General features: G+C 38.6%; 1 protein-coding gene across 1 annotated transcript; it reads left to right on the forward strand.

Moving 5' to 3' along the window:
- Positions 1–15,021: 15,021 nt before the first annotated feature.
- Positions 15,022–15,965, forward strand: LOC123927120 (olfactory receptor 14K1-like). Its single transcript, XM_045981642.1, is given in 2 exon segments — positions 15,022–15,769; positions 15,772–15,965. Coding segments are annotated over 2 exon segments (942 nt in total).
- The last annotated feature ends 900 nt before the right edge of the window (positions 15,966–16,865 follow it).

Raw genomic sequence — 16,865 nt, forward strand, 5'->3', positions numbered from 1 at the left:
GATTAAATACCCACTAATAGCAGGGACTGAGTTCTTCAGCCTGTGTTATCCTAACCTGGGTATAGCTTATGATTCAAAAACACTCAAAAATGTGAGGAGATGCCATTGCATTTTAAGACAAAACAGATTGCCTAATCAATGTTAAAAGATTTTGAGAGAAAGAAATCTAAGACTTGATTTTGGACTATTGGACTGTCTAGTTGTTTTCATGAGGCAGCATACTGATTCATCAATATCACTGGCCACTTAGGAGGAAGAGTCACAGCCTTCCACATGCACTACTTTATTGCTATCATTCACATTTGGAGGATGTAGCTATTGAGGTTGACATACTTGCTTGGCCTGAAAATGTCCACAGTGTATTGGATTTTTTTTTTTTAAATAACGGAATCTATTAATCTCATTTTATTTATTTCTAATTCCAAGAAGAATGGATTTAATTAAAATATTGTACTGGAAAATGAACTTTATTTTTGTGTATAGTTGGGAAAGAAAAGACTTTGTAGCATCTCCCTTTATTTGTCAATAGATGCAACTTCATTGTCTTTATTTCAGTATCTCAACAAATCATTTATTTTTAATGTTATTTTTAAGGATTATGTAATTATTTCATTTCCCATTACAAAGCAGCATTAATGGAAAACTGTTAATGGAAACGTGAATCATCTAAAGTATCCAGAATTTCAAAATGATAAATCTATTATTTACTGAGAATAATAGTCTTGCAGTTTTAATAAAGTTACTTTATTTTTCCCTTCTAATCATTCAGCCTTCTTCTTTGCATGGTAGAAGGGGAAACAAATGTTAACTAAGCCAAGAGTGTGGATTTTCAAAGATGCCTTCTATTCGGTTCTGTGTGTAGGCTCATTGCTTGCCTTGTTAATAATAACAAGAAACAGAATTGAAATAATTTTTAGTTGTGTGTCTTTGTATCAGTTTTTTTTTCTTTTTCTTCTATTTGCTTATACATTATTGTATGTTTAATAAACGTTGTTCTTCCAAGTCAGGACATGCAGGTGATCTTGTCATTTGCAATAACATGGAAGGATATTATGCTAAGTGAAATTAGTCAGACAGAGAAAGACAAATACCATATGATCTCACTTGTGCATGCAATGCAAAAAAATAAAACAAAGGAACAAACAAAACACTCATAGATGCAGAGAACTATCTGGTGTTTGCCAGAGGAGAGGACAGTAGGGAGAGGGTCAAACAGGGAAAGACAGGATTTAAAGGTACAAACATTCAGTTATAAATAAGACAGGGTACTGAAATATACAACATAGGGAATACAATTAATATCATAACAACTTTGGTGACAGATGGTACCTAGACTTATCATGGTGATCATTGCATAATATATATAAATGTTGAATCACTGTGTTGTATATGTTGAACCAATATAATATGTCAACTATGATTCAATTAAAAAAATACATAAAGGGGGTTGGTCAAGATGGTGGGGAAGTAGGAGGAGGCACCGTTTCAACCTGTACCCTAAAGTGAGCTGATTACCTACCAAAGAACTCTGACCACCCATGAAATCAGCCTGAGATCAGAATTATACACGTCTGGATCTCTACAGGGGCAGAAGACGCCAGTGGCAGGTAAAGCAGACTGGGAGCGTCGACTGATATCGGAAGATAAACAAAAGGGGGAGGGAGCCACCAGAGGTGACCGATTGGAAAGTAATGCCCCAATACAAGAGTGCTCTGCATCTGGGGACCAGCATTAACTTGGAGTCTGGTTGAAAGCACTCAAAAAACAAAGAGCAAAGGATCGCGGGGGGTAATAGTGGGAATCTGGGCGGTTAGGGTCAGGGACCTACGTCCCTGGACCCAGGACATCCTCCCCTGGTGCTGAGCCAGAGAGAGTGCAGTGGAGAAATCAGGTCTCTGTCCCTGAGCCGCCAGTGCGCCTGAACAGCAGCGTGCCTGAGAACGAGTGGGGTCTGGCTCTCCTAAGGGGCTGGGAGCCTGGCCAGATGGCAATCCTGAAACACGTGCATCACACACCCTCCCTTGGGATAGGTGCTCATAGGCGCTAGCCTGGAGCTCTGGCATCCAGAAAAACCAGACATTCCCAGCCCGGGACAGCGGGAAAATCTCAGTGTGCGATCTCAGCTCAGAACCTCTCTGGTGGTCTGGAGCTGCCTAGACACCCACCGCTGCCCTGGTTTTGGGTACAAGGAGGAGCTCCTGCATCCCCAGGGACAGTGACTCAGAGTCGACTCTGCCAGCAGCTCTTGCAAAACATTCTGAGGCTTCTCTCTGAGAGGGAGGTCGGGGTGCAGTTTGCTCTCCTCTGAACCTCCAAAAACCATCAAAAGCTGTCAAGGCGAGAGAACGCAGATGAAAGAACATAAAAACCCCCAGAGAACAAAAGGCTGAAAAAAAAAACAGTTTCCTCAGAGCTCAGGGGAGCAGGAGGACCTAACTCAGGGAACATCATTGTCTGAAAACCCACGTGGCAGGCCCCTCCCCCAGAAAACCAACCAGGAAGGAAGGAAAAAAAAAAAAAAGACTACAAGAAAAGAACCACCACTACTTCATAAATACAACTTTTATTTTTAACACTTTCCCAATATTCTGGTTCTTTTTTTTTAAATACATACAGATAATTTTTAACCTATTTACCATCACACTGAGATGTCCAGTACATCAAATTCTTTAATAACCTTCTAACCTGAACTTTTTGATACATACACCCGTGTTTTTCTTTTGCTTTTCTATTTTTTTAATTCTTTTTTAATTTTAACTTAGTTTGGTCTAGTTTATTCTTTTTAAATTTTTATTTTCTACTATACATATAGAGTTAAACTTCAAGGTAATACCCTTTCCCAATCAATGCTATCCCTATAGGCAAAGCAGTTTCTAATCCCCCTGTAACTTAGGAAAGTTGTGTCCCTTAACAAAAACATCAAGATAACTTCAGGAAGAATCAAAATATCTTTCCTCACCCACACTGAGAATTTATAAACACTCTCCCAATTTTTCCTTCTGTCAGTGTTTCTGTGAATTTGTGTTTGTCCTGATAATATATAAATCTTATACTTGGGGTTCTTTCTGATGAGGTTCTTCCCTTTTTTTTTGCTTAGATATATATATTTTTTTCTCTTGTCATATACATTTATCAGTCTTTTTGTTTGTCTGTTTTTGTTTGTATACTTCACAAATCTTACCTTGTGGCCCATTTGGGCTGAGCCTTCTCTTTTAACTTCCCCTTTTTTCATCTCTCTCTCTCTCTCTCTTTTTCCCTTTTTTTCTTTTCCCTTTTTTTTCTTTCTTCTTCTCTATTTCTTTTTTCTTTTCTTTTCTCTCTCATTTGGGTGGGGAATCATGATTGCACAGAAGCATTCCAGGGTGCACATTGACTGCACCACAATCGATAAGTCCAGCTGCATCTGTTCAGTCATCTCTTACCAAAATGACTAGGAGGACGAATACCCGACAGAAGAAAAACACAGTGGATGGACCTTCAGCAATAGAGCTAATGGCTATCGACATAGACAACATGTCAGAAAAGGAATTCAGACTAACAATTATCCAGGCAGTAGCTAGGTTGGAGAAAGCGATGGATGACCAAACAGAATTGATTAGGGCAGAACTGAAAGCCACCAGGGATGATGTTCACAATGTTAGGGCAGAACTGAAAACCACCAGGGATGATGTTCAAAATGCTCTCAATGAGTTCCAATCTAATCTAAATTCTCTAAAAGCTAGGGTAACTGAGACAGAAGATAGAATTAGTGATCTGGAGGACAAACAGATAGAGAGAAAGGATCAGGAGGAAGCCTGCAACAAACAGCTCAGAAGCCACGAAAACAGAATCAGGGAAATAAATGATGTCATGAAACTTTCCAACGTCAGAATTATTGGAATCCCTGAAGGGGAGGAAAAAGAAAGAAGTCTAGAAGATATAGTGGAAGAAGTTGTCTATGAAATTTTTTCCAATCTTACAAATGGAAACAACGTTCATGTACTAGAGGAAGAGAGATTTCCTCCCAAGATTTTAGATTCTCGAAGGTCCTCACGACACCTTATAGTTACAATGAGGAATTTTGTTTCACGACAGACCCTCTTAAAAGCAGCTAGGACAAAGAAGCTTCTTACATACAGTGGAAAGCCCATTAGAATAACGTCAGACCTTTCCACAGAGATCTGGCAAGCCAGGAAGGGCTGGCAAAATATATTCAGAGTACTAAATGAGAAGAACATGCAACCAAGAATACTCTATCCAGCAAGACTGACATTTAAAATGGATGGAGAGATGAAGAGTTTCCAAGACCTGCAAGGCTTAAAAGACTATGCAACTAACAAGCCGACACTGTAGGAAATATTAAGGGTGGGTCCTATAAAAGAGAAAAAAATCCTACGAATATCATTGAACAGAAAGATAGACACAGTCTACAGACAGAAAAACTTCAAAGGCAACACGATGTCAATAAAAACCTATCTCTCCATAATCACTCTCAGTGTGAATGGCCTAAATGCACCCATTAAATGACACAAGGTTGCAGATTGGATAAAACGACAGGACCCATCCATATGTTGTCTACAAGAGACCCATTTTGAACCTAAGGATACACCCAGACTGAAAGTGAAGGGATGGAGAAGCATGTTTCATGCCAATGGGTCTCAAAAGAAGGCCAGGGTAGCAATTCTCATATCAGATAAATTAGATTTTAAACTAAAGACTGTAGTCAGAGATACAGAAGGATACTACATAATTCTTAAAGGGACTACCGCCAAGATGATATAACAATTGTGAATATCTATGCCCCCAATATTCGAGCACCCAATTAGATAAGAAAACTATTAATCAAGATAAAGAGTCATATTGATATGAATACAATAATAGTAGGAGATCTTAATACGCCTCTCTCAGAAATAGACAGATCATCGAAGCAGAGAATTAATAAAGAAACAAGAGCATTGAATGAAACATTGGAACAGATGGACCTCATAGACATATACAGAACATTCCACCCTAAAACAAGAGAATACTCATTCTTCTCAAGTGCACATGGAACCTTCTCCAGAATAGACCACATACTGGTTCACAAAGCAGGACTCAACCGATACCAAAAGACTGATATTATGCCCTGCATATTCTCAGATCACAATGGTTTGAAACTGGAACTCAATCACAAGGAAAAGTTCAGAAGGAACTCAAACACCTGGAACCTAAAGACCACCTTGCTTAAGAATGCTTGGATCAACCAGGAGATCAAAGATGAACTTAAACAATTCATGGAAACCAATGAGAATGAAGACACTTCGGTCCAAAACCTATGTGATACAGAAAAGGCAGTTCTAAGGGGGAAAGACATAGCCATCCAAGCCTCCATCAAAATAATTGAAAAATCCAGAGTGCACCAGCTGTCTCTACACCTTAAAGAACTGGAGAATCAACAACAAATCAAACTAACTCCACACACAAGAAGGGAAATCATCAAGATTAGAGCAGAGATTAATGAGGTAGAAATGAGAGATACAGTAGAACGAATCAATGAAACTAGAAGCTGGTTTTTTGAAAGAATCAATAAGATCGATAAATCATTGGCCACACTAATCCAAAAGAAAAGAGAGAAAGCCCAAATTAATAAAACTATGAATGCAGGGCTAAATGCCCCAATCAAAAGACAGAGGGTATCAGAATGGATAAAAAAACAAAACCCATCACTATGTTGCCTACAAGAAACTCATTTTAGACGCGAAGACACCTCCAGATTTAAAGTGAGGGGGTGGAAAACAATTTACCATGCTAATGGGCATCAGAAGAAAGCTGGAGTGGCAATCCTTATATCAGATCAATTAGATTTTAAGCCAAAGACTATAATAAGAGATGAGGAAGGACACTATATCCTACTCAAAGGGTCTGTCCAACAAGAAGATCTAACCATTTTAAATATCTATGCCCCTAACGTGGGAGCAGCCAACTATATCAACCAATTAATAACAAAATTAAAGAAACACATCAATAATAATACAATAATAGTAGGGGACTTTAACACTACCCTCACTGAAATGGAAAGATCATCCAAGCAAAAGATCAACAAGGAAATAAAGGCCTTAAAGGACACACTGGACCAGATGGACATCACAGATATATTCAGAACATTTCATCCCAACGCAACGGAATACACATTCTTCCCTAGTGCACATGGAACCTTCTCCAGAATAGATCACATCCTGGGTGACAAATCATGTCTCAACCGGTATCAAAAGATTGGAATCATTCCCTGCATATTTTCAGACCACAATGCTCTGAAGCTAGAACTCAATCACAAGAGGAAAGCTGGAAAGAACGCAAATATATGGAGACTAAACAGCATCCTTCTAAAGAATGAATGGGTCAACCAGAAAATTAAAGAAGAACTGAAAAAATTCATGGAAACAAATGATAATGAAAACACAACAGTTCAAAATCTATGGGACACAGCAAAGGCAGTCCTGAGAGGAAAATATATAGCGGTACAAGCCATTCTCAAGAAACAAGAAAGGTCTCAAGTACACAACCTAACCCTACACGTAAAGGAGCTGGAGATAGAACAAGAAAGAAACCCTAAACCCAGTAGGAGAAGAAAAATCATAAAGATCAGAGCAGAAATCAATTAAATAGGAACCAAAAAAACAATAGAAAAAATCAATGAAACTAGGAGCTGGTTCTTTGAAAGTATCAATAAGATTGATAAACCCCTGGCCAGACACATCAAAAAGAAAAGAGAAAGGACCCAAATCAATAAAATCATGAATGAAAGAGGAGAGATCACAACTAACACCAAAGAAATACAGACAATTATAAGAAACTACTATGAGCAACTCTACGCCAACAAATTGGACAATCTGGAAGAAATGGATGCATTCCTAGAGACATATAAAGTACCACAACTGAACCAGGAAGAAATAGAAAACCTGAACAGGCCCATAACCAGTAAGGAGATTGAAACAATCATCAAAAATCTCCAAACAAACAAAAGCCCAGGACCAGACGGCTTCCCAGGGGAATTCTACCAAACATTTAAAGAAGAAATCATTCCTATTCTCCTGAAACTGTTCCAAAAAATAGAAATGGAAGGAAAACTTCCAAACTCATTCTATGAGGCCAGCATCACCTTGATCCCAAAACCAGACAAGGATCCCACCAAAAAAGACAACTACAGACCAATATCCTTGATGAACACAGACGCAAAAATTCTCGCCAAAATACTAGCCAATAGGATTCAACAGTACATTAAAAGGATTATTCACCACGATGGAGTGGGATTTATTCCAGGGCTGCAGGGTTGGTTCAACATTCGCAAATCAATCAATGTGATAGAACACATTAATAAAAGAAAGAACAAGTACCATATGATACTCTCAATAGATGCTGAAAGAGCATTTGACAAAGTACAGCATCCCTTCCTGATCAAAACTCTTCAAAGTGTGGGGATAGAGGGCACATACCTCAATATTATCAAAGCCATCTATGAAAAACCCACCGCAAATATCATTCTCAATGGAGAAAAACAGAAAGCTTTTCCGCTAAGGTCAGGAACACGGCAGGGATGTCCATTATCACCACTGCTTTTCAACATAGTACTAGAAGTCCTAGCCTCAGCAATCAGACAGCAAAAAGAAATTAAAGGCATCCAAATTGGTAAAGAGAAGTCAAACTATCACTCTTCGCAGATGATATGATACTATATGTGGAGAACCCAAAAGACTCCACTCCAAAACTGCTAGAACTTGTCCAGGAATTCAGTAAAGTGTCAGGATATAAAATCAATGCACAGAAATCAGTTGCATTTCTGTACACCAACAACAAGACTGAAGAAAGAGAAATTAAGGAGTCAATCCCATTTACAATTGCACCCAAAACTATAAGATACCTAGGAATAAACCTAACCAAAGAGGCTAAGAATCTATACACAGAAAATTATAAAGTACTCATGAAAGAAATTGAGGAAGACACAAAGAATTGGAAAAATGTTCCATGCTCCTGGATTGGAAGAATAAATATTGTGAAAATGTCCATGCTACCTAAAGCAATCTACACATTTAATGCAATCCCTATCAAAATACCATCCATTTTTTTTTCAAAGAAATGGAACAAATAATCCTCAAATTTATATGGAACCAGAAAAGACCTCGAATAGCCAAAGGAATATTGAAAAAGAAAGCCAAAGTTGGTGGCATCACAATTCCGGACTTCAAGCTCTATTACAAAGCTGTCATCATCAAGACAGCATGGTACTGGCACAAAAAAAGACACATAGATCAATTGAACAGAATAGAGAGCCCAGAAATCGACCCTCAACTCTATGGTCAACTAATCTTTGACAAAGCAGGAAAGAATGTCCAATGGAAAAAAGACAGCCTCTTCAATAAATGGTGCTGGGAAAATTGGACAGCCACATGCAAAAAATGAAATTGGACCACTTCCTTACACCACACACGAAAATAGACTCCAAATGGATGAAGGACCTCAATGTGAGAAAGGAATCCATCCAAATCCTTGAGGAGAATGCAGGCAGCAACCTCTTCGACCTCAGCCGTAGCAACATCTTCCTAGGAACAACGGCAAAGGCAAGGGAAGCAAGGGCAAAAATGAACTATTGGGATTTCATCAAGATCAAAAGCTTTTGCACAGCAAAGGAAACAGTTAACAAAACCAAAAGACAGCTGACAGAATGGGAGAAGATATTTGCAAACGACATATCAGGTAAAGGGCTAGTATCCAAAATCTATAAGGAACTTAGCAAACTCAACACCCAAAGAACAAACAATCCAAACAAGAAATGGGCAGAGGACATGAACAGACATTTCTGCAAAGAAGACATCCAGATGGCCAACAGACACATGAACAAGTGCTCCACGTCACTCGGCATCAGGGAAATACAAATCAAAACCACAATGAGATATCACCTCACACCAGTCAGAATGGCTAAAATTAACAAGTCAGGAAATGACAGATGCTGGCGAGGATGTGGAGAAAGGGAACCCTCCTCCACTGTTGGTGGGAATGCAAGCTGGTGCAACCACTCTGGAAAACAGCATGGAGGTTCCTCAAAATGTTGAAAATAGAACTACCCTATGACCCAGCAATTGCACTATTGTGTATTTACCCTAAAGATACAGACATAGTGATCCGAAGGGGCATGTGTACCGAAATGTTTATAGCAGCAATGTCTACAATAGCCAAACTATAGAAAGAACCTAGATGTCCATCAACAGATGAATGGATCAAGAAGATGTGGTATATATACACAATGGAATACTATGCAGCCATCAAAAGAAATGAAATCTTGCCATTTGCGACGACGTGGATGGAACTAGAACGTATCATGCTTAGTGAAATAAGTCAATCGGAGAAAGACAACTATCATATGATCTCCCTGATATGAGGACATGGAGAAGCAACATGGGGGGGGGTAGGTGGATAGGAGAAGAATAAATGAAAGAAGATGGGATTGGGAGGGAGACAAACCATAAATGACTCTTAATCTCACAAATAAACTGGGGTTTGCTGAGGGGAGGTGGGATTGGGAGATGGGGAGGGAGGGGGCTATGGACATTGGGGAGGGGAGGCGAACCATAAGAGACTATGGACTCTGAAAAACAACCTGAGGGTTTTGAAGGGTCAGGGGTGGGAGGTTGGGGAAAAGGTTGTGGGTAATAGGGAGGGCACGTTTTGCATGGAGCACTGGGTGTTGTGCAAAAACAATGAATACTGTTATGCTAAAAAAATAAATATAATGGGGGAAAAATTATGAATGAAAAGGGAGAAATCACAACTAACACCAAGGAAATAGAAACAATCATCAGAAATTATTACAGTTATATGCCAATAAGCTAAGCAACCTAGATGAAATGGATGCATTCCTGGAAAGCTATAAACTTCCAAAATTTAACCAGGAAGAAATTGACAACCTGAATAGACCAATATCTAGTAACGAGACTGAAGCAGTGATCAAAAACCTTCCAAAAAACAAGAGCCCAGGACCTGATGGATTCCCTGGGAAATCCTACCAAACTTTCAAAGAAGAAATAACACCAATTCTCCTGAAGCTGTTCCAAAAAATTGAAGCAGAAGGAAAACTTCCAGACATTTTTTATGAAGCCAGCATTACCCTGATCCCCAAACCAGGCAAAGACCCTACCAAAAAGGAGAATATCACCAAAAAGGAGACCAATATCACTGATGAATATGGATGCAAAGATTCTCAACAAGATCCTATCAAACAGGATCCAGCAGCACATTAAAAAGATTATCCACCATGACCAGGTGGGATTCATCCCTGGGTTGCAAGGTTGGTTCAACATTCGCAAATCAATCAATGTGATAGAACACATCAATAAGAGAAGAGAGAAGAACCACATGGTCCTCTCAATTGATGCAGAAAAAGCATTTGACAAAATCCAGCATCCGTTCCTGATGAAAATGCTTCAAAGCATAGGGATAGAGGGAACATTCCTGAACTTCATAAAATCTATCTATGAAAGACCCACAGCAAATATCATCTTCAATGGGAAAAAGCTTGCAGCCTTCCCGTTGAGATCAGGAACACCACAAGGATGCCTATTCTCACCAATCTTGTTCAAGATAGTATTAGTAGTTCTAGCAACGGCAATCAGACACCAAAGAGAAATAAAGGTATCCAAATTGGCAAGGAAGAAGTCAAACTCTCTCTCTTCGCAGATGACATGATTCTTTATATGGAAAACCCCAAAGACTCCACCCCCAAACTACTAGAACTCATACAGCAATTCAGTAACGTGGCAGGATACAAAGTCAATGTGCAGAAATCAGTGGCTTTTTATACACTAACAATGAAAATACAGAAAGGGAAATTAGAGAATCGATTCCATTTACTGTAGCACCAAGAACCATAAGATACCTGGGAATAAACCTAACCAAAGAGGTAAAGGACCTGTACTCGAGAAACTACAGAACACTCATAAAAGAAATTGAAGAGGACACAAAAAGATGGAAGACTGTTCCATGCTCTTGGATTGGAAGAATAAAGATTGTTACAATGTCTCTACTGCCTAGAGCAATCTATACTTTTAATGCCATTCCGATCAAAATTCCACCAGTATTTTTCAAAGAGCTGGAGCAAATAATCCTAAAATTTGTATGGAATCAGAAGAGACCCCGAATTGCTAAGGAAATGAAAAACAAAAACAAAACTGGCGGCATCACGTTACCCGATTTAAAGCTTTACTACAAAGCTGTGATCACCATGACAGCATGGTACTGCCATAAAAACAGACATGTAGACCAGTGGAACAGAGTGCAGAGCCCAGATATGGACCCTCAACTCTATGGTCAAATAATCTTCGACAAAACAGGAAAAAATATTCAATGGAAAAAGTCTCTTCAATAAATGGTGCTGGGAAAACGGGACAGCGATATGTAGAAGAATGAAACTCGACCATTCTCTTACACCGTACACAAAGATAAACATGAAATGAATAAAAGACCTCAACGTGAGACAGGAATCCAACAGAATCCTAGAGGAGAACATAGGCAGTAACCTCTTCGATATCAGCCACAGCAACTTCTTTCAAGATATGTCTCCAAAGGCCAAGGAAACAAAAGCAAAAATGATGTTTTGGGACTTCATCAAGATCAAAAGCTTCTGCACAGCAAAGGAAACAGTCAACAAAACAAAAAGGCAACCCACGGAATGGGAGAAGATATTTGCAAATGACAGTACAGACAAAAGGTTGATATCCAGGATCTATAAAGAACTTCTCAAACTCAACACACACAAAACAGAGAATCATATCAAAAAATGGGCAGAGGATATGAACAGACACTTCTCCAACGAAGACATACGAATGGCTATCAGACACATGAAAAAATGTTCATCATCACTAGCCATCAGGGAGATTCAAATTAAAACCACATTGAGATACCTCCTGACACCAGTTAGAATGGCCAAAATTAGCAAAACAGGAAACAACGTGTGTTGGAGAGGATGTGGAGAATGGGGAACCCTCTTACACTGTTGGTGGGAATGCAAGTTGGTGCAACCACTTTGGAGAACAGTGTAGAGATTCCTGAAGAAATTAAGAATAGAGCTTTCCTATGACCCTGCAATTGCATTGCTGGGTATCTACCCCAAAGATAGAGATGTAGTGAAAAGAAGGGCCATCTCTACCCCAATGTTTATTGCTGCAATGGCTACGGTCGCCAAACTGTGGAAAGAACCAAGATGCCCTTCAACGGATGAATGGATAAGGAAGATGTGGTCCATATACACAATGGAGTATTATGCCTCCACCAGAAAGGATTAATACCCAACTTTTGTAGCAACATGGACGGGACTGGAAGAAATTATGCTGAGCGAAATAAGTCAAGCAGAGAGAGTCAAGTATCATATGGTCTCACTTATTTGTGGAGCATAACAAATAACATGGAGGACATGGGGAGATGGAGAGGAGAGGGAGTTGAGGGAAACTGGAAGGGGAGATGAACCATGAGAGACTATGGACTCTGAAAAACAACCAGAGGGTTGTTTTTTGAAAACAAAAAAGGGCGGGGGTGTGGGAGGTTGAAGGGGCGGGGGGGGTGGGAGGTTGAGGAACAAGGTGGTGGGTAATAGGGAGGGCACGTACTGCATGGAGCACTGGGTGTGATGCCAAAACAATGAACACTGTTATGCTGTAAATAAACAAATAAAAATATTATATTAAGATGTTAAAAAATAAATTATTCAGCCTGTGGCATTTCCTTATGGCGCCAGTGGCCTACTGATACAGGTTTGGACCTGAAAATGCAGTGTTTTGTGATGAATTTAATGAAATGTTTAATATACTTATGTCTTTGAAGCATAAAACTTACTAATAACAGTTTTTTTAACTTTTTTGTTTGTTTGTTTGTTTGTTTATAAATGAAGAAATGTACCACCTTCTTTGCTCACTGTACTCAGTGTTGTTAGGTTAACAATGTTCTCTACATTGAGTTAGATTAAATTTCAATCAGAGGTTTTCCAAGTGGTTTTGAAATTGCTTAAATGATTCAATAGTTAAAATAATGATGGTCAATGTGTGGGATGACTTATGATATTGCTAAAGGTGCTGATGATATCAGAAAATTATGTGTATAAAGACAAAAATATAATCCAAATAAAGCCATGATCAATGATCCGGTGTTGATAAGAGACTCCTAGATAACAGAAACCAGATGAGGGAACTTGGAGATTGTGTCATCCAGGATATCTAGAGAAGCAATAATCTAGAGCAAACATTAAACAAATGGATAAATAATTATGCATTTTCTAGAAGATAAAGGTAATATTACTGGATCATATTTGGAAAATAGACTCCACTTTATACCAACAATAAAGAAGCTCCTGTTGATTTACATTATGATGTTAGCCCTACGAGGAGATGTGACTCTTGCATGCTTATTAGAATGTCACTGACATAAGAACCAAGATGCCCTTCAACGGATAAATAAGATGTGGTACATATACACAATGGAGTATTATGCCTCCATCAGAAAGGATGAATACCCAACTTTTGTAGCAACTTGGACGGGACTGGAAGAGATTATGCTGAACAAAATAAGTCAAGCAGAGAGAGTCAAGTATCATATGGTCTCACTTATTTGTGGAGCATAACAAATAACATGGAGAACATGGGGAGATGGAGAAGAGAGGGAGTTGAGGGAAACTGGAAGGGGAGAAGAACCATGAGATACTATGGACTCTGAAAAACAACCAGAGGGTTGTTTTTTGAAAACAAAAAAGGGCGGGGGGGTGGGAGGTTGAAGGGGCGGGGGGGGTGGGAGGTTGAGGAACAAGGTGGTGGGTAATAGGGAGGGCACGTACTGCATGGAGCACTGGGTGTGATACCAAAACAATGAACACTGTTATGCTGTAAATAAACAAATAAAAAATAAAATTAAAAAAAAAAGAATGTCACTGACATTTGACAGCTGCTAAAGATGTTAGGTAATAAAAATTTTTGGAGAGTTTCTATCCTGGTATCTCTATTTATTAGTTAGAATCTGAAGTAAAGTTATCTCACTGGAGTCTGGCTTAAACCCAGGGAGAGAGTAAAGGAAAAATCAATAGGACATTCGGTGGCTCAAGGACTTAAACAAAATCTATATTACTAACCCCAAAGTCAGAGAAGTATGTCTCATAGTGATTTGCACTATTGCAACTTAACTGAAATTATGAGACTCAATTTAAAGATTAGTGTATGCAGACCTAAATGTAAAGTGTTACAAACTTTAGAAACGAATGTATTTTAATTCAATCGTCAAAAAAACATATAATGAATAATGAAAGGGATGCTGTTTGGCTTATTCTAATGAGATCCAGTGAGATCTCATCTTTTATCTCAGTAGGGAAAATACAGTGGTGTCAACTCTCAAATCAGAGATGAGATGAGGGCAGAGTCTCAAAGGTTTTAGAATCTGAGAAATGAAATTCAGGCACATCTGAAAGTGTGACAACCTGGGAGAATCCCTTGTACTTTTTAAAGTCCATTTGAACCTGTGTTAAGAGCTTTGCCCTTTATCAGAGAAAAGAAGAGAAGTCCTTCAATGGAAAGAGGGCAATATGTTAGAATATCAACTAGCATTAATGATTATTTAGACAAATTGCAATATACTACAAACAGAAAATTCATCTGTGACTTCTAATCCACATTGACGTTTATGTCAATTAAGATACTTATGCTTAATAAATACGCATTCTATTATAATTCGAGTTATGTAGCCAATTCTGCAATTCCTAATGAAAAGAATTTACTCAAAAACCATTTCAAATATTGGGTTAGTGGGATTTTTTTCATCTTTCACAATGAACGTAAGTCCAGTTATAGTGAACTCTTATGCTTATAGCTGATTTATACCTGAGTAAACTATGAATATAGATATCCTGGTGTTTTAAACTTTCCAGCTATCTTATGATTCTTAAGCATACATGTTTCAAAAACAAAGATGCAGATAATATTTTTTTTATTTTAATACAACTTTTTTCTTTATTCAATAAGTTGCTTTTAATTTTAAAATATGATGTATCAAACACTATTAATGGAATTCTTTCTTCTGAGATTTACTGAGAGCCAGATGCTATTGAGGCTATATGCTGTGCTCTTCTTACTGATCTACCTAGTGACCATAGTGGAGAATTTAATTATCATCCTGCTCAAAATTCTTGACCAATGCCTCCACACTCCAATGTACTTTTTCCTAAAGCACTTATCCTTCTTAGATATGTGTCTCATTTCAGCCACAACCCCCAAATCCATCCTCAACTCCATCACCTTCACTGAATCCATCTCTTTTCTGGGATGTGTGTTACAGCTCTTCCTTGTGGTACTGATGTCTGGGTCTGAGATTGGGATTCTCACTGCAATGTCCTATGACCGCTATATTGCCATCTGTTGCCCACTGCATTATGAGGCTGTTATGAGCAAAGGGGTCTGTGTCCAGCTGGTGTTTGTCTCCTGGATAAGTGGAGGGGACTTTGGAATCTTGTACTCAGCTGGGACATTCTCTTTATATTTTTGTGGGTCCACTAGGATACATCAACTATTTTGTGATGTATCTGCCCTACTGAAGCTCACTTGTTCTGTGGAACATGTGGCTATTAATGTCAGTGTGGCCATTGGTGTCTGTTATGGATTTTCATGTTTAGTTTGCATTGTGGTCTGTTATGTTTATATTTTCTCCACTGTGTTAAATATCCCAACCAGACAGAAGCAGTATAAAGCTTTTTCTACCTGCTTGCCTCACCTCATGGTGGTGAGTACTTTCCTTTAACAGGTGCTATTGCTTATTTAAAGCCAACCTCTGATACGCCTTCTCTTCCTGACTTGCTCATGTCTATGTTCTATTCTGTGGTACCTCCCACCTTGAACCCTATTATCTACTGTCTGAGGAGTGAAGATATTAAATCAGCTCTTGTTAAAGTCCTTTTGAGATTAGCTGATTATATTACAGGAAAATATTGAACATTTGTTGAAATTAAAGTTCAGCAAAAAAAAAAAAAAGAAGAAGAAGAAAGAAATTAAAATTAAGCTACACATTTTTATTTGGCTTAAAAATATCTTTCTATGGAGTGAAAATTTTGAAAACAGATGCTTGAAATGTTGCTCCTTTTCATATTGCTTCAGTTGTGTTCTGAATAAAATATTGTTTAAAAAAAAAGTTGTCAAAAGGAGTGGAGTAATAGAAAGATGATGAAATTTGAAGGTAGGAAGTAAGTATAATTTCTTTTTATATTCCTCAATTAAATAGCTGTTTGGGATTATTTCTATGAAAGATCAATAATATATCAAGGAGAGTTTCAGTAATGATCTCAGGTTGCCATTTTTTTTTCATATCAGAGAGACAGTAGGACATGAGTGGGGGAGTCAGAGGTAGAAGGAGAAGCAGACTCAAAGCTGAGCAAAGATCCAGACACTGGGTTCAATCCCAGAACCCCAGGATAATGAACTGAGCCAAAGGCAGGTGTTTTTTTTTTCCATTTTATTTATTTTTTCAGCGTAACAGTATTCATTGTTTTTGCACAACACCCAGTGCTCCATGCAAAACGTGCCCTCCACATTCCCCACCACCTGTTCCCCCAACCTCCCACCCCTGACCCTTCAAAACCCTCAGGTTGTTTTTCAGAGTCCATAGTCTCTTATGGTTTGCCTCCCCTTCCAATTTTTTTTTAATAAACATATAATGTATTTTTATCCCCAGGGGTACAGGTCTGTGAATCGCCAGGTTTACACACTTCACAGCACTCACGATAGCACATACCCTCCCCAATGTCCATAGCCTCCTCCCCCTCTCCCAATCCCACCTTCCCCCAGCAACCCCCAGTTTGTTTTGTGAGATTAAGAGTCATTTATGATTTGTCTCCC

This window comes from Meles meles, chromosome 16, assembly GCF_922984935.1.
Source record: "Meles meles chromosome 16, mMelMel3.1 paternal haplotype, whole genome shotgun sequence".
NCBI classification, from domain to species: domain Eukaryota; kingdom Metazoa; phylum Chordata; class Mammalia; order Carnivora; family Mustelidae; genus Meles; species Meles meles.